Here is a 24,908-nt window from a genome sequence, read left to right on the forward strand (position 1 = left end):
AATCAATATATTAGAAAATGTAGAGTAACATGCAAAAATATTTATTACATTTCCATTGGTATTGTTTAATGGTGCGATTAAAACTGATGGATCGTGATTAATTTTTTTGTTAATTGTGTGAGTTAACTGTGATTAATCGACAGCCCTACTTAACTTTGCAACCGTAATGAACATTTAACACGTGTGTACGTAACTTCCTTTTTTTAATAAAAGCAAACTAAAAAATCAGAATTCCATTATGTGACATATTGATCATTGTATGATGAGTCATCAGTGGGTTTGGAATCTTTGATCCACTGCTCCAAGCCCTGACACTTGAGATAACAGAGTAACTGATAGTAGTAGTAGGTTGTAATCCTTTGTGTCAACTAGCACTAGCAAAAATGGGACACTTTGCCAGTAGGTTTGACAGGAATTTGATAGAGGAATGGAGAGAATCAAGAAAAATATGTTTTGCCCATTTTAAAAACTCTTGGAGTTTTTCTACAAATAGCTTTAGTGTATCATGCTTTGGAGAAGAGACCTGAAATTTTGAAGGCTGTGGCTGTTGTGGCAGGGATGTTCCTCTTGCTGTCCTCATGAAAACCCACCCACATCATGCCAATTTATAAGCCTCTGAAAAACAGTGGTTCATGTGCTCAGTAGAGACTTTGATTTTAGCAGTCAAATTCCCCAAAGATTCCATCTGCACTGAGAATGTTCCAGCTCAGGGCTGAGCAGGCCTTTTGCCGCAACTGCAGTTCTAGGCTGCTGCCAGCTAAGCCAGGTTTGGGCACCTGAAATGTGATCAGGGTGTCTCTTTCCTGTACTCTCAGTGACTCACTGCTGGGCCCAGGCAGCACAGTGGAGCACACTGCCTGATTCAGATGCAGACAAGGGGGGAGGACTGGCGCTTGAGTGGAGTCAGGAGGCACAGGACTGGGACTTGCTAGAGACTGGGACAAGGAGCCAGGGTGAGGAGGAGAGAGGACTGTGGTGGAGCAGAAGAGGTGAAACAGTCAGAAGAATCTGTACCCACATGGGAACACTCCCCTCCACAGGCTGGAATGGAACCCAAGATTCCCTGTCCTTGTTCTCCACAATGGATGAACCATTTTAGCTGCAATTTTCCCCTCAAAATTCATCCTGAGGCTGACAATCAACCTGAAAAATTTCAACCCAAAATGTTAGTTTGGCAGAGTTGTAAACAACTTATTATGGGCTGTGTTGGACAATCTTAGTAAAAGGTGGTGTTTCCAGTCCCGCTTATAATTTATACCATGTAAGAAGTGTACAGTTACATAGTAAATAAAAAGTTTATTGTATTTCCAGTTCATGCTGAATCTAGACTTGCCCAGCCTAACCAAGTTCCTGTGCAACCAGAAGCTACGCAGGTAAGATCTATGCTCGATAAATCATTTACTAGATCTTTAATTGGCTTTAGGTTTATTTTAATTGGTAACTATTGTGTTGGAAGAGGTTAACCATTAGATGCATCAGAAATCAAGCTTATTTTTTCTTGTAAGATTTTTTGGTATTGTTAGTTTCCACTCCCCTTCAATTTTGGTGTCTGCGAACTTGATGGTGGCTGAATTTACATCGGGAAAAGCTGATACAAGAATCAGTGACGGTGTAGAGGGTCTCATGACTTTTTTGTTCAGTAGAGGCATAAAAGCCCTGGAATGAATGGAAACTAGCAGGAAGCGTCCCTGCTAGAAGACTGACAAATGCTTCACCATTGAAGATCAACAGGAAGTGCCATGTGGAGTAATAGAGATTGAAAATGTGCATTAGGAGTAACATGCCTTTTAGACTAAACTCTGTGTGGGAAATGTGTGTTCTTACAGTGATTGTCCACACGGATTCTGCTTTAGGGGCCATGTGTGTGCCCTGGGTGCATTCATTCCCCCCCTCCCTCCCACTTTATATTTTCCAGGTTTTTTTTGCATTTTATAATGTTAAGTGGTGCTTATGGGTTTTCCTCAATGCACTCCCCCTCCCCCCCCCCCGGTCCAAACGAGTTCTAACAGTCATTCCTCAACCATTTATGTAGCTAGCAGCTAAACTGCTTCCAGCTCTGCTGTACAATGGATTAGGGACATGTGGTGGTTCAAAAAAGGTGACTCTGGCAACCAGTCTTGTGGACTTCCTCTCAAGAATTGCCATCAAACCTCTGTTGCAAGGCAGTGCTTTTATTTTTCTGCAGGTGGTTTCAGATCATGTTGGTGATGGAAGCAGAGCAGTTTTTAAAACAACTTTACTGGTCTGCTTCACCCCCTAACTTACCATCAGGCCACAAAGCCTGCAAGGAAGTTGAGTTAAAAGGAGGTAAATTTAGTTCGGGTGGGTTCATGCCAACAAACATCACCTCTGTGCCTGCTGCTACACACTCTTCTTCATCCCTAGTATGCTATGTGCTTTCTGTTGTGGTCTTCTTAGGAGACATAACAGTAGGAAGAATTTTCATTTAAATCAAAACTTACACCTTCAACTGGATTGGACAAAAATATAAATGAACTTAAAACTTTTCTCCAGAGCAGTGGGTATACACTAGAACAAATCAATTAAAATAAATTCGCTTTGCCCCTGTTTCAGCATTACTAAATTTAATCAAATTATGCATAAGTATATTGCTACTGTGGATATTAGTAAAAATTTTGTGTATCCGTAACAAGATTTTTACCACAGGCACAGTTCCTTCCAAAGTTGTCCTGTTTGGTTCTCCAGTTTGTAAAACTTGAAGGAGCTTCTACTAATCTTAAATTCTTTCTGGCAGGTGCCCTTGGTTTCTTCTACAAGTGAGGGTTACACAGCATCCCAGCCCATGTATCAGCCTTCTCATACAACAGAGCAACGGCCACAGAAAGAATCAATTGACCAGATTCAGGCAAGTCCTATTAAATTTTATTTTAGGAGCAATATACTATCTCAATCTGCAAGTGAATAAAGGGGTAGTGTATGACACTTCGAAGATAAAGCTTCATAGTTAAAATATTTGTTTCAGGTGTCAATTGATAAGGCCTTTTTTATGTTGTAGTAATTATTACAAATGCCTTGACCTTATTTGTGACATCTTATATTTTTGATAGCAGTTGTTTGAGTCCTCTGTATTCAAGGCTTAAATTTATTAAATCACCAGCAGCGAGATGCTGATAAAGAGGAGAGGGGCTAGTACTTTTCAGTGGAGCACCTTGTGGAGAATTGCATTGCATAAGTATACAGGATGCTAGCTTGGAGGACGTTATTGACCATGGCTAGTAGGTGTCATATTGGGCACTTGCTTTTCCTCTATTCACTCACTTCTCTGTCGTTCTCTGAGGTTCATGAGTGTGGGAAGACTTCTTTGTTTTCATTCATCCGGTTGTGCTGCGGGGGGCTACAGTTTAGTTGAGGTAGCTCATGTCAGTAGCAATATTTTACAGGCCTTGCCTATAATTTGGTATAGGATGACTTGACATAATCAGTTGCTGTATGAATTATTGCTTAAGTGCTCTTCATTTCAATTGCTAGGCTTCACTGTCTTTGAGTGCAGACCAAACCCCAGCATCATCACCACTTCCTACTGCACCCCAGCCGCAGGTATTCCAGGCTGGGTCTAGCAAACCTTTACATAGCAGTGGAATCAATGTTAATGCAGCTCCATTCCAGTCAATGCAAACAGTAAGTACCAAATGAACTTAATGCTGAATCACTTTGTTTTGTTAATCAAATCTTCTGATAGCCATTATTTTGACCCTGGAATCTAGAATTGCACTTTAGAATAGGCTCTGTTCTTCTAGTGGTTGCACATGTTCATTCCACCGTAGGTGTGTGCATGCCTAGTGCACAGATGTCAGAGACTTTTTTCCCCTCAGTGGTACCTGTTGGGGTGGCTGGAGTGCCCCCTGTGTTGCACTCGCCACTGTGTGCTAGTATAAGAGGAGCCACCCTCAGCTCTTCTCAGTTCCTTCTTACTGACAGTAATGGTTGTCAGAGCGATTTCAGACTTGTTTATTCAAATACCTTCTTCACGCCTTGTAAATAGTACTTCTAATAGGATTCTGTGCAAAACAATTAAAAATTCTGCACAATATTTAAAAATCTGCAAATTTTATTTGTAAATAAATAAAGGTGGAGGCTCCAGCATGGCAGCGGTGAGCACGGGCCACTGGCTGCACAGAGGTGGGAGATCACCCTGCAGGGCACCCACTCCCTTCCCCTTCCCTGCCCTCCCCTTCAGGGACATGGACTTGTAATGAGGGTGCACCCACCCTAACGCAGCACAAGGGCCAGGCCTGCCCCTGCATGCCAGGCGCACCAAGTGTGGGCAGGCAGGCTCAGCCTGGCAGGATCCAAGCTCGGACGGGCTTAGTGTGGGGGAATCCAGGTGTGGGGTGTTAAGGTTCTGGGTGGGGGCATCTCAGTGGGGATACTGGGGTGTGGGGGAATCTGGATGCACTGGGGGGGTTCCAGGTGCAGGGATAATGGGACTCTACAGTGGGTCCAGATGACGGTGTGTGGGGGGGGTGAAGGGACTTGGCAGGGGGAGTCTGGGTACTGGGGGAGTGGGGCTTGGTGGGGTGGGGGTCTGAGTGCAGCTGGTTGGGGCTCAGTTGGGGGTTTCAGGTGTGGGGGGGGGGGGGCGAGTTGGGGTAGTCCAGGTGCATAGGGTGTGGGATTTGTTGTGTTGGGGGTTCTGGTGTGGGGGGGTTGAGGTCACCAGGGAGGTGGCTGGGTTCAGGGGTAGGGCTCCAGATGCAAGGGGGTGGGGCTTGGATGGGAGTGCTGAGTGCAGGGCGCGAGGCTTGGTGAGGGTTTGGGTGCGGGGATAGGGGGGGTTCAAATGCATGAGGGTGGGCCGATGGGGGAGCAGCTCCTGTGACAGTGACCCCCTTTGCCTACCGCTGAGGAGCGATGGGGGCAGAAAGCAAGGGGTGTGAGGATGTGGAACTTCCTGTAGTGGGGGGACGTTTCATGGGAGGCAGGGGGGTCTGGCCCGGCCACTTTGTGCAGGGGACGTACACTCTTCACCCAGCCCTGCCGGGACTGACCAGGGCATCCCAAGCCCCAGGGCTGGGTGGGGGATTCTCGGTGAGGAGGTGTTTCTGGGTGAAGGCGGGTGAGGCTTGGCATGGGTCTGGGTATGGGTGGAGTCTGGATGCACGGCAGTTGGATGGGTCTGACCCAGCACCGGCTGGGACGTCCCTAGCCATTGCCTCTCAACTCCCCCTAGCCCATAGTGATTTAGCTCTCCATCAACTGCTCTAGGTCTCCGAAAAGATGCACCTGTGCTTCTGACCTGTCTGATATGAGGCCCACATTAGTGACAAGTGTCACATTTGCAAGGCCTTCAAACTCTGCTCGAAGAAGGATAGACCAGCTAGGCTTAAGTGCTTGCTTATGGAAGTAGCATTTTGACTCTCAGCTGAGTTATCGCATGTGGAGAGTGCCCAAAGTATTTCAACATTGATATGGAATACTCCACCAGAAGTATTTTCAGCTCCACGGTCCCGATCTCTGGTGCTGAAGGAGAGATCCAGAACTTTCTCAGGCTCACCATCTTGTTCGTCAATCTCGGTACTGAGATGAGATGGGGCATAGACTCTAAGCATGTGGCAGAGAAAGCAGCCCTGCAAGCCTTGCCTACTACGAGGGGTTCACTGCCTTTAGAGCTTGAGGCAGGTCCATTGTGTCTATCCCACAGGCACATGCAACCGCAAGAGACTTGTTTAGCCTCTCAGTACTGTTTTCACCAGTGTTGGAAACTGTCCAACCACTTCCTGCTCCCTCAGCTCAACCCTCAGTGCACTGAGAACCCCTCGTACCCCTATCTAGACCTCTTCTCAAATCAGTTTTATCTAGAGGGAAACCTTCCTTGATTTCTCCAGTACTACCATCCCCAGGTTCAAGTTTCCTCTCTCCAGTACCATCTGCATCAGTGCCTCTGCTATCGGAAGCCTCTGACTCCTTAGACTTGGAAGTGAGGGCCTCCTGTTTCTCGGCAGGGACACAGCACTTATCCTCCTGCAAGGTCACTGGGGCCATGGGCAGTGCAGCAGCCCCATGGCTGGCGTTTTTCCTAAGTCACAATGGCGTAGACGTGGATGGGGCCCAGGTCCATACCAGTGGCCACTCTGGGCTCCATGTGGCATTCCTCCCTCAGCTAGGATCTCACCCCAGCAGTCTCGACCATTGTGGGGAGCGCATTGGACATCATGGCACCAGGAATTTCATTCTTCGGTAGATGACATGGAAACAGGTACCAGGCACAGAGGGTGTCTCTGCTTTCCAGTACTGTGACTGGTCCCAGCCGACCATGATCTTCTCAGGTAGTTTCTCCACCACAGATTATGAAGTTGCCACTACCTCACATGCTGGTTACAGCCTTGTCTTCATCACCAGATGCAACTATAGATTCAGTGGGAGATTCACCTCCTCCAGAAGGCTACAGGGCCCACCAAAATCTCCTGAAAAGGTAGTCTCGGGTCTTTGGCATCAAGGTGGCAGAGATACCTCTCCTGCCTAGATTGAGATTGCTCTGCCAATCAATGAGGCAGTCATGATGCATTTTCATCAACAACCACCTTTTCTTCGAGTGATTGCTCATGTGTATTCCACAATAGGTGTGCGTGCTCAGCACGTGCACCGGTGCTGGAAGTTTTTCCCCTAGGAGTACCCGTAGGGGAAGCGTCGCAGCGACCCCTGGAGTGGTGCCTCCATGGCATGGTATAAAGGGAGCTGCGCACTCTCCCACCCTCAGTTTCTTCTTGCCGCCAGCGAAGGAGTGTCGGAACTACTCTGCTTCAGCTTTGCTGTAGCTCGTCCCCAGAACTGTTCGTTTGTTCAGTGTTGGTACCTGTAGTTAGTTAGCTGTTTAGTTAGTTCAGTTAGTCAGAGAACCCAGACTGGGGCATGCCCCGCGCCCCAGATTTTAAGTTGTGCGGCACTTGTACGCGATCTATGCCGAGGAGTGACCTGCATGCAGACTGTCTGCGTTGTTTGGGAGAAACCCATATCAGCGATGGCTGCAAAATTTGCAAGTTGTTTAAGCCTCCGACCAAGAGAGAGGGGACATTAGGCTCGGGGCCATTCTCATGGAGTTGGCGCTGACCCCGACTGCAGCGCGCCGCTCCGAACTGGCACTGGGCATCAAGGTGTTGGTGTGCAGTGACCTTCCGGTGCCATTGACCAGTCGGCACAGCTCCCCGTCCATGGGGCACACCAAGAAGGCCAGAAAGATGCCTTCTTCGCAGGGCACTGAGGGAAACCCGGGAGAGAGGCTAGACCCATGTTGGGCAGTCCTCGATCCCCACCAGCCTCTAGGTCTCTGACTCATGTATAGCAGAGTAGCCCAGCCTTTTTGAAGCAGACCTCCCCAGATGTCCAGATGCTATCCATGCTGGAGGCCCTGCAGGCTATCCGGGATGTTATGTTCATGCCGGTACCAGGAGCACCGCCGATGTTGGCCCCACACTCCAAGGGCAAGCAGCCGCTGGGATCTCCACTGTCACCCCCAGTTCGGTACTGGTCTCAGTCCAGGGAACGTTCCCAGCGCTGTTCGCTGCCCAGCAACAGTTAGGGGCAAAGTCCCCATGGATCGCCCTTGACTCCCACCACACTGACTGGTTGGGGTCTGTCAGTTCGAGACTCTCGGCACCGCTCCACCTCAAGGAGCGAATACCGACCAGACTGGGACAGGTGTTGCCAAAGGTCCTTGTGTTGGAGGGGTCATCGCAGCTGGTCACAGCACGGATGTCGATGCCGTGTTCGCTCAGTATCCTGCTCCAAGACTCTGCCAAGGCATCGCCTCCACAGCCCCGGACGTCGATCGCCGTCGTCTCGACGTCTCAGATCCGCCCAACGGAGCCAAATGCAGGGCAGTTGTTACCGACGGTACCAGTCCTCCACATAGGGATCACGGTCCCGTGGTCGGTGTCACTCCTGGCACCGCCGCTCTTCCCGGTCCAGAGACAGTGGCAGGTCGTACGTCAGCCCAGCCTCCATTCGTAGTCATCCATCGATGGGCCAGGCCAGCCAGGCTGAACAGTAGGCCCCGCCAGGTGCAGTGGCACCGAGCGCCATGGCTGGCCCAATGGTACCTGTGGGCACCGTGGCCAGAGCTTTAGAAGCACTGTTGGCCTCCCTCTCCAGACCTCTGAGGAAGGAGTCGGTGGGATGTACTTCCTCGGCACCGTGGCCAGAGATAGACCAGGTAGTGGACCCTCTGGGGCCAGCGGACACCCAGAGTACCACACCGGTCTCCTCACCCTCAGTGGATGAGGCGATTACGGCCCCACCCCTCTCCGTCCTGCTGGAGGACTTTAGGGCCCACCAAGAACTCTTAAAAATGGTGGCATCAAGCCTCCACCTCCAGACAGAGGAGATGAAGGAGCCCTCGGACTCCCTGTTTAATGTGCTGTCCTCTTCGGCACCGGGCAGGGTAGCCTTGCCTCTCCGTGAAGGGGTGGCAAAAATTTCAAATGCCCTGTGGCAAACACCGGCCTTGTTGGCCCCCATCTCTAAGAGGGCGGAACACAAGTACTTTGTGCCCACCAAGGGACACAAGTATTTATACACCCATCCGGTGCACAACTCCCTGGTGGTCGAGTTGGTCAACCACAGGGAATGGCAGGGCCAGCCAGCCCCTACCCCAAAAAATAAAGATTCTCGGGGGCTGGACTCTTTTTTGGAAGAAGAATTTATTCATCTTCAAGCTTCCAGTTATAAGTGGCAAACCACCAGGCTCTTCTTGGCCGGTATGAGTTCAGTCTGTGGGGCTCCCTGCCCAAGTTCGAGGACTCCCTCCAGGAGCGCGATAGGAAGGAGTTCAAAGCACTGGTGGAGGAGGGTACAGCGGCTGCCAGAGCAAACCTGCAGGCAGCTTCGGATGCGGTGGACATGGCCTCCACGGTGTCCATGAGAAGAGCGTCGTGGCTCCTGTTCTCTGGGCTGTCCAGCGTGGCGCAGACCTCCATGTAGGATCTCCCATTTGACGGCAAAGCTCTGCAGCACAAACGGATACAAGGCTACATGGCATGAAAGACTCCCTTACGACCCTCCAGACTCTGGGTCTCTGTTCTGGCTCTGGCTAAATCTAAGTTCAAGCTGCAGCAGACTCCCACTCAGGCCACCACCCGAAATACAAGGCCACCATAAGAAGTCATGGGACCATAAGGAGGTGCCCTCAGAGGCAGTCTCTGCCTGCCCCCCCAACCTGGGTCCTCCACGGGCAAGCAGGCGGGGAAAAGCCATTTTTGATGGGATGCTTGGGGGCGCCCTGCCAGTTCTCCTCAGGAATGCGCCCTCAAAGCTTCCCTTCTCCAGCCGGCTGTGTGCTTTCCTCCTGGAGTGATTGCGGCCGATCTCTGACTGATGGGTCCTCAACACCATCTCCCGGGGCTACACCCTCCAGTTTACTTTCTCCCTGCCCAACCATCCCCCGCCCCCATCCCTCCTGGGGGACTTCTCGCACGGAGCTCTGCTCGAGCAGGAGGTGGGGTGGCTCCTGGGCCTAGGAGCAGTGGAAGTGGTGCCCGAGGAGTGCAAAGGCAAGGGATACTACTCCCGCTATTTCCTTATCCCGAAGGCCAAAGGGGGACTCAGGCTAATCCTGGGCCTGCGAGGTCTGGACCAGTTCATGGTGAAGCTCAAGTTCCGCATGGTCTCCCTGGCCTCCATCATCCCCTCCCTGAATCCTGGGGACTGTTATGCTGCCGTCAATGTGCAGGACACTTACTTCCACATCCCTATATTCAAGGAGCACAGACGCTTCCTCCGTTTCTGGTGGGGCAGAATCGGTACCAATTTATGGTCCTCCCATTTGGCCTGTCCACTGCCCCCAGGGTATTTACAAAATGTATGTCGGTGGTGGTAGCCTACCTCAGGCGCCGGGGGGTCCAGATCTTTCCCTTGTTAGGGACGATTGGCTGGTCAGAGGCAGCTCCCGGTAGCAGGTGAGGGATCATGTGATGCTCCTCCTGTCCATGTGCACTGCTTTGGTCCTGTTGGTAAACAGCAAGTCCACGTTAGTCCTGGTTCAACACAGAGTTTATCAGGGCGCTCCTGGATGCCTCGTTGGCCAGTGCCTCCCTCTCACCGGACAGGTTCGAGACCCTGAAGGGGCTCATCTACCCATCACAAGATTCCCGGTGACAACAGCCAGAGCGTGCCTCCAGCTCTTGGGTCACATGTTGGTGTGCATGTCCCTGGTCCATCATGCCAGACTCAGGATGAGGTCCCTCCAGCTCTGATTGGCCTCCGAGTTCTCCCAGGCCAGGGACAGGACGGACAAAGTCCTTACTGTACCAACTCGATGATCGCCTCTCTATGGTGGTTGTCCGCACCACGCAACATGCTCCAAGGGCCCCTGTTCAGGGACAGGGCCCCGTCTCTGGTGTCCGATGCGTCGGACATGGGTTGAGGGGCCTTCAGACCCAAGGCCTGTGTTCAGCTCAAGATCTGACCCTACACATAAATGTCAAGGAACTCGGGGCGGTACGGCTGGCGTGTGTGGCCTTCCATTTGCACCTGGAGGGCAGGGTGGTCAGGGTCCTCACGGACAAGGGCCTCAATGTTCTATATTAACAGGCAAGACGGGGCCTGCTCCTCTGCCGTGAAGCCCTCAGGCTGTGGGATTTCTGTATAGCCCATGACATCTGTCTAAAGGCTTTCCGTCTACCGGGCGCCTGGAACGTGCAGGCGGATCGCATGAGCAGGGACTTCTCTCAACACAAGTGGTCTCTCCACCAGGAAGTGGCTTACAGGCTTTTCTGAGTGTGGGGGACTCCCCAGGTGGACCTGTTCACCACTCGGCAGAACCGGCGCTGTCCCCGGTTCTGCTCCAAGGGGGGGACTGGGAAGGGGCGCTATCTCTGATGTCTTCCTCCTGTCCTGGTCAGGCCAGTTTGTCTATGCCTTCCCACTGTTCCCACTGATCAGCAAGGTCCTGGAAAAGATAAAGACAGACAAGGCCCAGTGTGGCCCAGGCAACATTGGTACGGGATCCTCACGGGCCTGGCGATTGCTCCGCCATGGCCGTTGCTGTTCCGCCCGGACCTACTCTCCCAGGGCTGCCTTCTCCACCTCAATCTAGTGGCTCTCCACCTCACGGCGTGGCTGCTCAATGGCTAGTAGGGAGGAGAGGACATGCTCAGAAGGGGTTCAACGCATCTTCCTAGAAAGCAGGCGGCCCTCCACGCACCGCGCCTACTTGGCGAAGTGGTCCCGGTTCTCTAGATGGGCGGGTGAATGGCGTGTTTCCCCTGGTGGCTGCCCCGATCCAGATTATCCTTGACTACCTTCTCCACCTTAGAGCCCAGGGCCTGGCACCCTTGTCAGTCAAGGTGCACCTGGCAGCCATATCGGCCTTCCATCCACCAGTGCACTGCCATGCTATGACTGGCCGGTTCCTTAAGGGTTTGGACCGTCTCTTTCCCATACGCCCTCGGTCCTGCAGTGGGACCTGAACCTGGTGTTGGCCCGTCTCACAGGGCCCCCGTTTGAGCTGCTAGCCATGTGCTTCTGGTCCCACCTCTCATGGAAGGTGGCCTTCCTGGTCGCGATCACGTTGGCCAGGCAGGTCTCGGAACTCAGGGCCATGACCTCCGAGCTTCCATACACGGTGTTTCATAAGTACAAGGTCCAGCTCCTCCCACACCCTGCATTCCTCCCAAAGGTGGTCTCCGCCTATCACATAGGTCAGGACATTTTTCTGCTGGTCCTCTGCCCCAAGCCCCACGTGTCCAGTGAGGAGCGCAGTCTCCACACGCTCGATGTGTGACAGGCTCTGGCTTTCTACCATGAGTGAACCAAGCCATTCAGAAATTCCTTGCAACTGTTCGACTCAGCTGAGCACGAGGGGTCAGTTGTCCTCCACTCAGCGGCTTTCCAACCGGATCACTTTGAGCATCCATACCTGTTATGAACTGGTGGGTATCCCCCTGCCACTGATTGTGAAGGCACACTTGACTCGAGCACAGGCCTCATCGGCTGCCTTCTTGGCCTATGTCCCCATCCAGGACATTTGTAGGGCCGCCACGTGGTCTTCCGTTCACATGTTCACCTTGGACTATGAGATTGTCTCCCAAACCAGGGATGATGCCTGGTTCAGCAGGGCTGTCCTCCGTCCTGAGAACTTGTGAACTCCTACCCACCTCCAACAGGTATAGCTTGGAATCACCTGTTGTGGAATACCCATGAGCAATCACTCGAAGAAGAAAAGACCGTTACCTTTTCCGTAACTGGTGGTGGTCAAGATTTGTTGCTCATGTCTATTTCACATCCTGCCCTCCTTCCCCTCTGTTGGAGTTGTCTGGCAAGAAGGAACTGAGGGTGGGGGGAGCACGCAGCGCCCCTTATACCAAGCCATGGAAGTGCTACTCCAGGGGTCGCTGGGGCAATCCCCCCCCACGGGTACTCCTAGGGAAAAAACTTCCAGCACTGGTGCACATGGTGAGCACACAACCTATTGTGAAATAGACATGAGCAACACATCGTGAACACCAGTTACGGAAAAGGTAACTGTCCTTTCGTCACCATAGCTTTGCTCCGCGTTTCCAAGATCCTCCTAGGAAAACAGAGAAGGAGCTATAGAAGGCGCCCTCCTCTTCAGTGTCAGCGAGCCCATCACATCCAGCTGCCTCTTCCAAACAGGCATTTTGATTGGGTAGTTGAGGACATTATACCAGTCTCTTCACTTCTGTCTGTTCTCCCCCCCCCCCCTTTTTTTTTTTTTTTGTTTACCAAATGCTTGTCCCACTTCCTAAGTACTTGGACCCACATAATGTAAGACAAGCGTGCCTTAAGTATGGTGGAACAGAGGTATGTCATCCAGTTTAATACACCCTACCCCTCTCTCTATACTCCTGCTCCCCCAGTCAGGGACCACTCTCGATCTCCCACTGAAGGGCAATGTCGAGAATCTCTTTCAGACAGACTGTAGAGGAGGTACTGTTGAGCCACCAGAGAGAAGGCTTCTATTTCTGTTTCCCAAGACAAAAGGAGATCTCATGCCCATCTTAAATCTCAGAGAGTTGAACAAATTCCTACAGAAAATAAAATCTCACACTGTTCCTAGTGTCAATTATCTCTTCCCTAGAAGAAAACTGGTATGGGGCCCTTGACTTGAGGGACACTTACTTCCATATTGCAATATGTCCCAACCATTGAAAATTTATCAGGTTAATGCCTGATATTCAACATTATCCATTCATAGTGGTTCAGTTTGGCTTGGCAGCTGTGGAACCAGCTCATCTTCCAAAATTAGGTATCCATGTCTTCCCATACCTGAGTGACTGGTTGATCAGAGGTCGATCAGAGTCGCGGGTCCTGTCCAGCATATTCATTGCTCTATCTATATTCAATGCTCTGGAGCTCTGAATGAATCGAGAAAAATCCGTATCGAAGCCTGTACAGACAGTAGATTTCAGTGGAGCAATCCTTGACTCCACAAGCCAGAGCTTTTCTACCACAAACCAAGTTCAAAACCATTTGAGACCTAGTAGTTTGAATGAAGGCTTACCTGCTCATAACAGCAAGTAAGTGCCTCAGGTTGCTAGGTCATATGGCAGCATGAGCCTGTGTAGTGCAGCATGCCAAACTGTCATTCAGGAAGCTGCAAACGTGGTTAACATCAGTATATGCCCTGAATTGCCACCATTTGGACAAGATGGTTCAAGTTCCAAAGCTAGTTGTGTTGTCTCTGGATTGGTGGATAGACCCTCTAAAAGTTTGCTTGGAAGTTGCTTTCCTTCCCACACTATGAACACACCCTCTAGTCTCGCACACATCCTCTCTAGGTTGGGGGGGCTCACATTGGGTCCATGAAGACACAAGGCCTTTGGTAATAAATGTCAGGGAGTTAAGAGCAGTACATCTAAACTCCATTGTTTCACCTCAAAGCTGCTTACCTTTCGGGGAAACAGAACATCCTGGCAGATCAGCTGAGAAGATCCTTCACCGATCAATACGAGTGGTCGTTAGGTCCAGTTGTAGCCAGGTTTATCTTCCAACTCTCGGGGTTTCCCCAAGTGGACCTTTTTGCAACAAGACCCAATAGAAAATTTTGCCAGTTCTGTTCCCTAGGCAACCTAACATGCCTTTCTCCTATCTTGGAGAATTCCCTTCTATATGCCTTCCGTACAATTCCTTTGTTCTTCCGAGTAATATCCAAAAATAATAAAGGACCATGCTTGTCTCATCCTTTAAAGTATGTCACGGCATGGCTCTTTCAATACTGGTATTCAGCTTTCCTGATTCTGTCCCAGGTTCCTCTATTCTTCTTGTTAGATCCAGACATAATTTCTTGAGACCATGGCTGCCTTCATCACTCCAGCCTCCAAGCTCTCCATCTCACAACATAGATGCTTCGTGGCTGAATCCCTTTGAAAGGTCCTGCTCACAGGATGTCCAGAATGTATTTCTAAATTAATGGAAGACCCTCAACTAGGGTTACTTACTTGGTCAAATGGAAGTGCTTCTCCTTTTGGGTTCATGAGAAATGTGTGCTGCTCAGCAAGCACCCTGAGTATTGTGCTGAACTATCTGCTAGATCTAAGACAGAATCTGACTGTTTTGTAAGGGTGCATTTGGCTGCTGTCTCAGCTTTGATGTATGGGTGGTGTGACAAAGTTCCTCCTCTGCCTTGGTGGGTCCTGCGCTTATTAACAGATTTAGTTGCCTCAGAGATTCCCGGCAGCCCTCAGTTTGGCCACTTTTGCTAGTGGCTCAAACCTGCCGTCCACTCAGCTAACCTCATCACTGGCCAGCATGGGGAAAACGGAGAACAATCCCTGCAGTCTGTGTCCCACCCAGTGGGTCGGGAACAGGCCAGATCCCTTTCCAATTTAGACCTTCCCTTCTGGTGTTTTTCACAGACTTGGTCAACTCCTCCTGTGTCCTATCAGGAGTTGGGGGGATGGGGGGAACCCGGGCCCACCCTCTACACTGGGTTCCAGCTCAGGGCCCTGTGGATAGCAGCTGTCTACAACGTTCCCTGTATCACCTGCATGACAGCTACAACTCCCTGGGCTACTTCCCCATGGCCTTCCCCCAGCACCTTCTTTATCCTCACTGCAGGATCTTCCTCTTGAAACCTGATCACGCTTGAACTCTTCAGTCCTCCCGCAGCACGCCTTCTTACTCCCTGCTCCTTGTGTGCCCCCCTACTAACTGATGGGAGGTCCTTTTTAAACCAGGTGTCCTGATTAGCCTGCCTGCCATAATTGATTCTAGAAAGTTCTTAATTGGCTCCAGGTGTCTTGATTAGCTTGCCTGTCTTAATTGATTCTAGCAGGTTCCTGATTGCTCTAGGGCAGCCCCTGCTCTGTTCACTCAGGGAACAGAAAACTATTCATCCAGTGGCCATTATACTTGCCTTCTGCCAGATTCCTGTACTCTACTGGTCTGGGTCTGTCACAGTGGATAATAGATTATACCCTCAAGTGAATGTCCCATCCCACCTTGAGATCTCGACTTAGTCCTGGCAATTCTAATGGAACCCCACTTTGAACACCTTGTGACTGGCTCCCTCCTTAACTTTTCTATGAAGGTGGCATTTTGAGAGATTTAGTTTCAGAACCCCCTTATACAGTTTTTTATAAAGATAAGGTTTGTCTTGCGCTGCATTTATAAAGCAGCAATTTGGTCATTAGCCACACCTTCTCTTCTCATTACACCATTGACTATCAATCCAGAGATTATGCCAGTTTCGGCAGGTGGTCTTGCAATTGCTATTCAGATAGACTCCGAATCCGCCTCCATAGACGTTTGCTTGAGAGTCACCTACTGTGGAAATTATGTTCAATAACTTGAAGAAGAAACGATTACCTACCTTTCTGTAACTGTTGTTCTTCGAGATGTTCCACATGTCCATTCCCTAGCCTGCCCACCTTCCCCTCTCCATCAGAGTACATCCAGTACAAAGGAACTGAGGGGGGTTGGGTTGTCTCCACCTTCTTACATCACCATGCATTGGCATGTGGCGTTGGGGCGGGGGCCTCCAGCCATCCTGATGGGTACTGCTGAAGGGGGAGGAAAATGACATTTGTGCACACAAAGTGCACACCCATCCACAATGGAGTGGGCGTGTTCAACTCATCTCAAAGAACAACAGTTACAGAAAGGAAGGTAATTGCTTCTTTTGTCAGTTTATAAAGCATATAGTCTCGGATTGTGTGCAAAAGACACGTAAGTACAAATTGGGGAAAATGTAGACCAGAGAGATATTTAGTTTTTTCCTACCATTGTAGGTATTCAATATGAATGCACCTGTTCCTCCTGTCAATGAGCCAGAAACCCTAAAGCAACAAAATCAGTACCAGGCCAGTTACAACCAGAGTTTCTCCAATCAGCCTCATCAAGTAGAACAATCAGAACTTCAGCAAGAACAGCTCCAGACAGGTAAACTTGTTAGACAAAATTAAAACATTATTTTAGCCTAAAAGGGAGGCTTCCAGTGGAGGATAGTCATGGAGACCAAATACCAAGAAACCAGGCAGCCGACTTAAAATTAAATGGAATTTAGAATGTGTAAAATTTTGTTCAGGGGGAGTCTCTGCAAAACCAAAACTTTTAATGAGGAGGATCCAACTGAGGGGAAGTTCTGCACGCAGAATAAATTTTTATGGAGCAGTGTCGCTGCCTCTGGGCTCTGTTTAGCAACTTCATGGAAAGATTGTGGAAGTCACTTGAGAATGTTTCCACTTGTTTCAGGGCTGTGTGGTGTGTTGATTTTTATTATCATTATTATTTAAATCTACAAACACCAGTGAAAAGATTAGAGTAATGGTACTAACTTGAGGCCTGTTGACACTGACTTTGCTGAACACTAGACATCTTGCATTATTTTAATACTGTGGAATGGTCAGAATAGCAACTTTTAGTTCTGCAAACCATCTGTCTTTGGGTTTGTAAACATTTACTGCTCTGCTTGATGGTACTAAGGCAGACTTGATTGGTTTAACTTGATACCTATCAGTCTTTGGGGAACATAGAAAACATAAACTTCCATTTTTGGTTTTTTATTATAGTGGTTGGCACCTACCATGGTTCCCCGGACCAGTCCCATCAAGTGGCAGGTAACCACCAGCAGCCTCCACAACAGAATACTGGGTTCCCACGTAACAGTCAGCCTTATTATAACAACCGGGGAGTGTCTCGTGGTGGATCACGCGGCACTCGGGGCTTAATGAATGGATACAGGGGACCTGCCAATGGGTTTAGAGGTAAAAAATAAATATATATATGTATATATATTTTATCTAAATTTTGAGAGTTTATATGAATTTTTTTTTCAGGATTACAGAATGGCAGGAGACCTTATGTTATGTTGACCCTATTGTTTAATACAGAAATATATTGGGAAGATATTTAAGCTTGTGGTGGTATTCGCTTTGTTCTATCTTAACAAAGCAGTTTAAATTCTAGGCTTGTGCTGGACTGTCTCTAAGAACTGAATGAAGAATCATCTTTTGTTCTGTGTTTGTGCAGTGCCTAGCACAACAAGGTCCTGGTCCATGACTAGGGTTCCTGGACATAGGGTAATACAAATAATAAATAACAGATTATCAGAGAAACATCCTCAGATACCACTTCCCCAATTTTTTATGAGGTCTTAATGAGAAGATGTAGGTTATTTTACAAGTTTTTACACAGTCTGCTGGCGCACAACACTTTTTTATTCCAGTTTTTTTCTTAATAGTCAATGAAATCCCTCCGTGGCCTTTCATGTGTGTATCATAATTTATGAAGACTGGTTATGTGCCCTTCAGTAAGCATTTGTATTCTAATCCTTAGGAGGGTATGATGGCTACCGCCCTTCATTTTCCAACACTCCAAACAGTGGTTACTCGCAGCCCCAATTTAATGCTCCTCGGGACTACTCCAACTATCAACGGGTGAGTTGACGTTTAAATTAAAATTATAAGAATAGAAAAATCAGTCAAACTAAATGAAATAACTTGCTTACAGCAACAAGTAAATATTCTTCTTAGAGTTTTAATTGCTAAATCTCAACGACTCCATATCAAATGTGCTTAGTTTACAAGTGAAATTAAAGCTCCTTGCTCCATAACCTTCCAAATGGCCAGTCTTACTCACCCTGGGATTTTGAAAATAAAGCTTTTTTTGTGACTTTTGCTTCACCAGTAAAAATTTAAAATTCGTCTGTTGTCATTTATCTGTGGGCAACCCTTTACAACAGACATACTGGAAAATCCTGCAGTTGGAACTTGGTTAATGATTCTGTTGGTGGATGAGCCAAAATGGAATTAGTCTTTCTTACCTGTTTTGGCTCTGCAATGCTAACAAATAAAATGTAATAACTGTATTACTAAACAGATATACTCCCTATGTTTATATTTTTATATATCTATATCGGGGCTCTCAAACTGAGGGTCGGGACCCCTTAGGGGGTACAAGGTTATTACGTGGGCAGTCGCGAGCTGTCAGCCTCCACCCCAAACCCCGGTTTGCATCCAGCATTTACAATGGTATTAAATATATAAAAAAGTGTTTTTAATTTATGGGGGGGTCGCACTCAGAGGCTTGCGATGTGAAAGGAGTCACCATTATAAAGGTCTGAGACCACTGATCTATATGCTTGGCAGAATTTGCTTTTTTTTATTATTTTAGCTGCTAATATTTATTTTTAAGCATTTTTTAGATTTATCACTTTAAATTTTCACAGTTGCACAAAATTACGGGCTTTAAGCATTTTTTAGATTTTTATTAGGGCTGTCAATCACAGTTAACTCACGCGATTAACTCAAAATAAATCGTGATAAAATTAATTGCAATTAATCGCACTGTTAAACAATAGAATGCTAATTGAAATTTATTAAATATTGGATGTTTATCTACGTTTTCAAATATATTGATTTCTATTACAACATAATACAAAGTGTACAGTGCTCACTTTATATTTTTATTACAAATATTTGCACTGTAAAAATAAGAACTAGATAGTATTTTTCAGTTTACCTCATACAAGTACTGTAGTGCAATCTCTTCATCCTGAAAGTGTAACTTACAAATGCAGGTGTTTTGTTTTTTTTGAGAGCAATTATGTAACAATGTAAAACTTTAGAGCCTACAAGTCCACTCAGTCCTACTTCTTGTTCAGCCAATGGCTAAGAAACAGGTTTGTTTACATTTACAGGAGATGCTGCTGCCTGCTTCTTATTTACAATGTCACCTGAAAGTGAGAACAGGCATTCGCATGGCACTTTTATAGCTGGTGTTGCAAGGTATTTACATGCCAGATATGCTAAACATTCGTATGCCCCTTTATACTTCAGGCACCATTCCAGAGGACATGCTTCCATGCTGATGATGCTCGTTAAATAATGTGTTAATTAAATTTGTGACTGAACTCCTTGGGGGAGAACTGTCTTCGTCTCTGTTTTACCTGCATTCTGCCAAATATTTCATGTGATAGCTGTCTCGGATGGTGACCCAGCACATGTTCATTTTAAGAACACTTTCACTGCAGATTTCACAAAATGCAAAGAAAATACTAATGTGAGATTTCTGAAAATAGCTACAGCACTTGACCCAAAGTTTAAGAATCAGAAGTGCTTTCCAAAATCTGAGAGGGACGAGGTGTGGAGCATGCTTTCAGAAGTCTTAAAAGAGCAACACCCAGATGCAGAAACTATAAAACCCGAACCACCAAAAAAGAAAATTGACCTTCTGCTGGTGGTATCTGACTCAGATGATAAAAATGAAAATGCATCAGTCTGCTCTGCTTTGGATTCTTATCGAGCAGAACCCATCATCAGCATGGACTCATGTCCTCTGGAATGGTGATTGAAGATGAAGGGACATATGAATCTTCAGTGCATCTGGCATGTAAATATCTTGTGACACTGGCTACAATAGTGTCATGCAAATGCCTGTTCTCACTTTCAGGTGACATTGTAAACAAGAAGCGCGGGCAGCATTATCTCCTGTAAATTGTAACCAAATTTGGTTGTCTGAGCAATTGGCTGAAGTAGGACTGAGTGGACTTGTAGGCTGTAAAGTTTTATGGTGTTTTATTTTTCAATGCAGTTATTTTTTTTGTACATAATTCTACATTTGTAAGTTAATCTTTTGTGATAAAGAGATTGCACGACAGTACTTGTATGAGGTGAATTGAAAAATACTATTTCTTTATATTTTTATTACAAATATTTGCACTGTAAAAATAAGTGAGAGCTGTACACTTTGTATTGTGTTGTAATAGAAATCAATATATTTGAAAACGTAGAAAAACATCCAAAATATTAAAATAAATGGTATTCCATTATTGTTTAACAGTGCGATAAATTTAAAAAAAAATTTATTGCGCGATTAATTTGTATTCAGATTTTCACAACTGTGGTAAATTATATTTTGGGTTGTGTCAGACTAATTGACAGAAAACTTTGAGATTCAAAAAGTTAAAGCTTTATAAACAGTTAAAACACATTGTCAATATCACATGTCCAGATATACAAAGCCAATATCTATAAATCAGCAAATCATAACTTTTTACTATTCATTTGCGAGTCCATTTGTAACAAACCTAAGTCTGAATCACTAGATTTTGACGCTTAAATTCTCAAGCAGCATTTTTCTTTCTTTGCCTAGCTGTAAACTTCCATTATTTATCAATATTATTCATCCATTTGTGTGTGTTATAGTGACATTTACGTTTACCAATAAAAACTGTAATCCTTCCAAGCCTAGATATGTTATGTAAAGTTTAATCACTTAGTCAGTGAAAACAGTTTAAGATGTTTATTAGTCGCTAATGAATCTAACTCCTTTCTAGTCTTGTGAGGCAGATTAGGATTTCCTACTAAGAATTACAATTCTGTATGTTGGCAATGCCCCCACTGGCATCATTTACCTGAATTCATATACTGAAAAATGGATGGGTTATTCTAAATACTCTTGAAACTTAATATTTTTAATAGCAAATATTTAACTTTCTAAGGCACAACAAATGATTGTGATGGTTTAATGAGGATACCTTTAATTTACTTTTCTCACTTTATACTTTCTTTAGGATGGATATCAACAGAATTTTAAACGTGGCTCTGGACAGAGTGGACCGCGGGGAGCCCCTCGAGGTAATACTCAAATGATACGTTCCTCATTCTGCTGAACTGGAGTTTCTGATGCAATCTCTTAGAGGGTTGTGGATCAGAAAACATTTTAGCATATATAACTAATAGGCCACAATTCAAAAAATTTAAATTTTCCTGGAACTTTGTGTTGGAAATTGTTAATTGGCTGTTGAATGAAGTATTTTTGTTTGTAAGAAGTTACATTTTTCTGCTAAGATTTAAGTTTATCTTTGCCTAGCTAGTTGCCTTTTTTCTTACTAACACAAAATGAGCCCTGAAAACTTGAAAATATTTTTTTTTGGTAAAGCTTTGCACCCCTTTCACTGCTGCCCCATCTGACCCAATTTGGAATTTTAATTTTTTGTTGACAAGATTTGCTAGAATTTTGACTGCAGGCTTTACTTTTGTGCATTTTTTAAAGCTCCCTTGACTTCTGAATTTGTATATTGATGTTTCTTCAATTTCAATAAAGATGTGTTGCGTTACTTGCAGCCTGTTGCGGAATACTTTTGTTTGGTCTACATATTTACAAACGTTGCCTTTTGTTCATTTAGTTCCTAGAGTCTGCAAGAAAGTGATTATAGGAATTGATACTTAAAAAATAGAGATGGGTGGGTTTTTCCCTTTGTAAAAATCTCCTAAAATATTTCCAGCCTTATTTGCAGCTGCACTGTGTACTTTATTTTGAGAATGAAACAAAAATTTTAATATATTGAAGTCACTCAATCATGTTGGCGCTTAAACTAACTGTTTATCAAATAACCAAAACTGTAGTTGAGCTAATATTTCTGCATTTGAACTTTAATTACCTTTCAACAATACTTCCATAGTTTTTCAACAGGCATTTGGTAACTACATTGCATGTTCTCCATTTCTGCTGCCTAAAATGTTGAAATCTATAACAACATTAGCCACCTTGTGGAAATGTCTGTATGCGTTGTCAAAAGGAACTGTCCTAATAAATGGTGTGATGGGAATGGGGATTGAGAGTCTATCTAATCGTGGTGAAGTTATAGCAGTGCTGTGCATAAATATATTCCAAATAACAGGAAAGTCCAGGGCTCATTGCCAATAAAATGCAGGTAAGTATTTTGGCAGAAGGGTGGATTGATTGAAGATAGGTTTTCTAAATTGATATGTCTAGCTTCAACAGAACAATAGCTGGTGATCTATTTTCAGAATGCTGTTTGAGACTTTCAAGGGGCTCGATACAAAGGAGCAGGAAAGTGACAGCAGACCTGCGACTGGCTGTTTGATAATTTGAGACCCTTTAGCTTAATGGCTTTAAAATAAGAATTTTTTAAAAATGCTAACCAATTATTTTTTAAAAATCTTAGTTTAACTTGCACTGGATATGTTATCCCATACATGTGTGGGTGACTTGTGTCAGTAGTTGCTGTTTGTTAACTGAAGAGGAAAATCTTGTTAGAAGTTAGTTTAAATTAATCTAAGAGATTGAGGAAAATTATGAAAAATACCAAGAGGGGGAAACCAAGGAATTGATTAGATGATTTAATAGGCATACATGTGTGATTGTGTTTGAATGGATAAGAATATTGACCATGTATTAGTACAGTAAGCATATACCTATGAATTCTAAACCAAAGTTATTGAGACCAAACTTGAGTCACACCCTTTATGAACTCTAAAATGGTCTGATTTGATACAAAATGTAAGTGCTGTTTTTATTTTCTAGGTCGTGGAGGGCCCCCAAGACCCAACAGAGGGATGTCTCAAATGAATGCTCAGCAAGTGAATTAAACTAATCCACAGGATTATATTAAACGCCAAAAACACACTGGCCAATGTACCATACATGTTACCAGAAGAGTTATTATCTATTTGTTCTCCCTTACAGGAAGTTCATTGTAATGGGACTTTTTTCATTACCCATAAAGACAGGACTACAGTTGTCAGCTTTATATTACCTGGATATGGAAAGAAACAACGTTTACTCTGCATGTTCTGTCCTAAGCATCATCTTGAGCCTTGCACATGAGATTCAGATTTGTTATTCTGGCTATGAGTAAAGAAAAAAGGCAATTTCAGGGTGATCAAATCTCCGTGGTTAACTAAAGTGGCAGAAAAAAGCAAGACTGCCTCACTTCTGACATTCTATAGTGATTCAACAAATAAAATCAGCAAATCCCTAAAGATCTTATTCTGATGGCAGTTGACAAAATTAAACTTTCCTCATGAAAGAAGGATGGAAGAAATGAAGTGTGGTTTGGCAGAGCAACTGCATTTCAGCCTTTTCATGTTAAAATGAAGCACTGAACAGTTTAAGATGCATAATGATGCATATATCCCTAACTAGACAAATAAGCTTACAGCCAGCTTTTGATAGACAACACACCCCTTAGCTACAGCATTCTCCATCACCAGGCTCAGTTTACTGTGGCTAAGGATACATAAATTGCTTTTGTGTAACTGCTGATGTAATTGTATAAGGTTTTTTTAACCCTCCTTCCCCCCCAAAATTAGCTTTGATTGGCACTTTAAAACTTCTGCAAATATAGGATATAATCTGGATGGCCACTTGTATATTTGATGTGAAGTATTTAGATCTCTCTTGAACATATTTAAGTTTCTTTGATAGCAATGACTTTTGTAAGGATTGGTATTGTCTCTATCATTCCTTATGACTTGCACATTGTCTGTCACTAATACTTGACCTTCTGTATTATCACCTAAATAACTGATACAGGTACTGATGGAAATCTCTAATGGATAATCATAACACTTTTGGTCACATGTCCTTTCGTCTTTCCTGCAGCCTGAAGGTTTTAAGAAATCTCAAATCCCCGCTGCTGCTGCCCTTTTAATTGCTATCTTTTGAAAAGCACCAGTATGTGTTTTGATTGGTTTCCCCTTTTAAGGGAAATGACAGCCAGCAGTTACAGTTCTAACGGTATAAGCAAGACAAATAAAACATGTTTATAAAAACTGTATTCTGGAACAATCGTTTTCAGCTACTGATGCAGACTTAACATAATGGGGATAGACCTTTCATAAGCTTATTCTCTAATTCACCTTACAGATTTACATAAGCCTTTTGTTCCTTTTTAAATTATTCCAGAAGTTATAACTCTCACAATTATTGTCCGTTGTCTTCATATTAATTGGATTATCTGGGAATTTTTTTTCCCCATGGAGACTTTCATGTTCGTCAAGTCAACATATGGTGTAGAAGAATTAGCTTGGGACTGGGAGTTGGGAACTCATAAATCTTACCCCAAGTTTGCCACTCACTTCCGGTATGATCTTGGTCAAATTGATTAATCTCTTTGTGCCTGTTTCCCTATCTAAAATGGGGAGAATACATAGCTACCTCAATAGAGGTGTTGAGTACAAATGCATTTTATAGCACACTGAAAATGTAAAGTGCTATAAAGGGTCATATTAAGCAACAGCCACATATCGAACAGAGGATGTTTAATCACGAGGTAATGGTATTGCTTTTACTAAACCAAAATGAAGGGTTTGCTGTCATTTGGAGGATGTTTTATACTGTGTCATGACAGTCCGAAGCTTTTTTTACTTTATTATGAAATAGTCCCAAACTCAATGCATGTGACTTTCACTTTGTCATGACCAGAATGTAAAGACCACAGAAATTAATTATAGGTATTGTACTTACTGGGAGACATCACAGTCTTGTGGAAGCAACAGTAAACAGTCATCTTGCAAACACATTAGTTGCTTGGGGTGGCACTTTTTCCCATAGTAATTCAATGATATACATTGCAGTATGATGGCAAGTCACTCTTGTGACCATACAGCAAACTGCTGCTGGTGCCGTCCCATTTAATTGTCTGTTGCTATTTCCTTACAGTTGGAAAAAGATAAGCTTTTTAA

At 45.4% G+C, this 24,908-nt stretch overlaps 1 protein-coding gene across 4 annotated transcripts in view; it reads left to right on the forward strand.

Moving 5' to 3' along the window:
• CAPRIN1 (cell cycle associated protein 1) overlaps window positions 1–23,996 on the forward strand; it is an 86,575-nt gene extending 62,579 nt beyond the window's left edge. For 2 of the 4 annotated variants that reach the window (XM_048852219.2, XM_048852220.2), the window contains exons 12-19: window positions 1,312–1,373; window positions 2,756–2,866; window positions 3,490–3,639; window positions 16,206–16,356; window positions 16,986–17,180; window positions 17,752–17,852; window positions 20,990–21,053; window positions 22,747–23,996. In XM_048852219.2, the coding sequence (XP_048708176.1) occupies window positions 1,312–1,373; window positions 2,756–2,866; window positions 3,490–3,639; window positions 16,206–16,356; window positions 16,986–17,180; window positions 17,752–17,852; window positions 20,990–21,053; window positions 22,747–22,811 (899 nt within the window). In that variant the 3' untranslated portion in view covers window positions 22,812–23,996. The remainder of the gene's footprint in view (window positions 1–1,311; window positions 1,374–2,755; window positions 2,867–3,489; window positions 3,640–16,205; window positions 16,357–16,985; window positions 17,181–17,751; window positions 17,853–20,989; window positions 21,054–22,746) is intronic. The other 2 variants (XM_048852221.2, XM_048852224.2) reach the window with 2 other exon arrangements.
• Window positions 23,997–24,908: the final 912 nt, after the last annotated feature.

The sequence above is a fragment of the Caretta caretta genome, chromosome 6, assembly GCF_965140235.1.
Source record: "Caretta caretta isolate rCarCar2 chromosome 6, rCarCar1.hap1, whole genome shotgun sequence".
Lineage (NCBI taxonomy): Eukaryota > Metazoa > Chordata > Testudines > Cheloniidae > Caretta > Caretta caretta.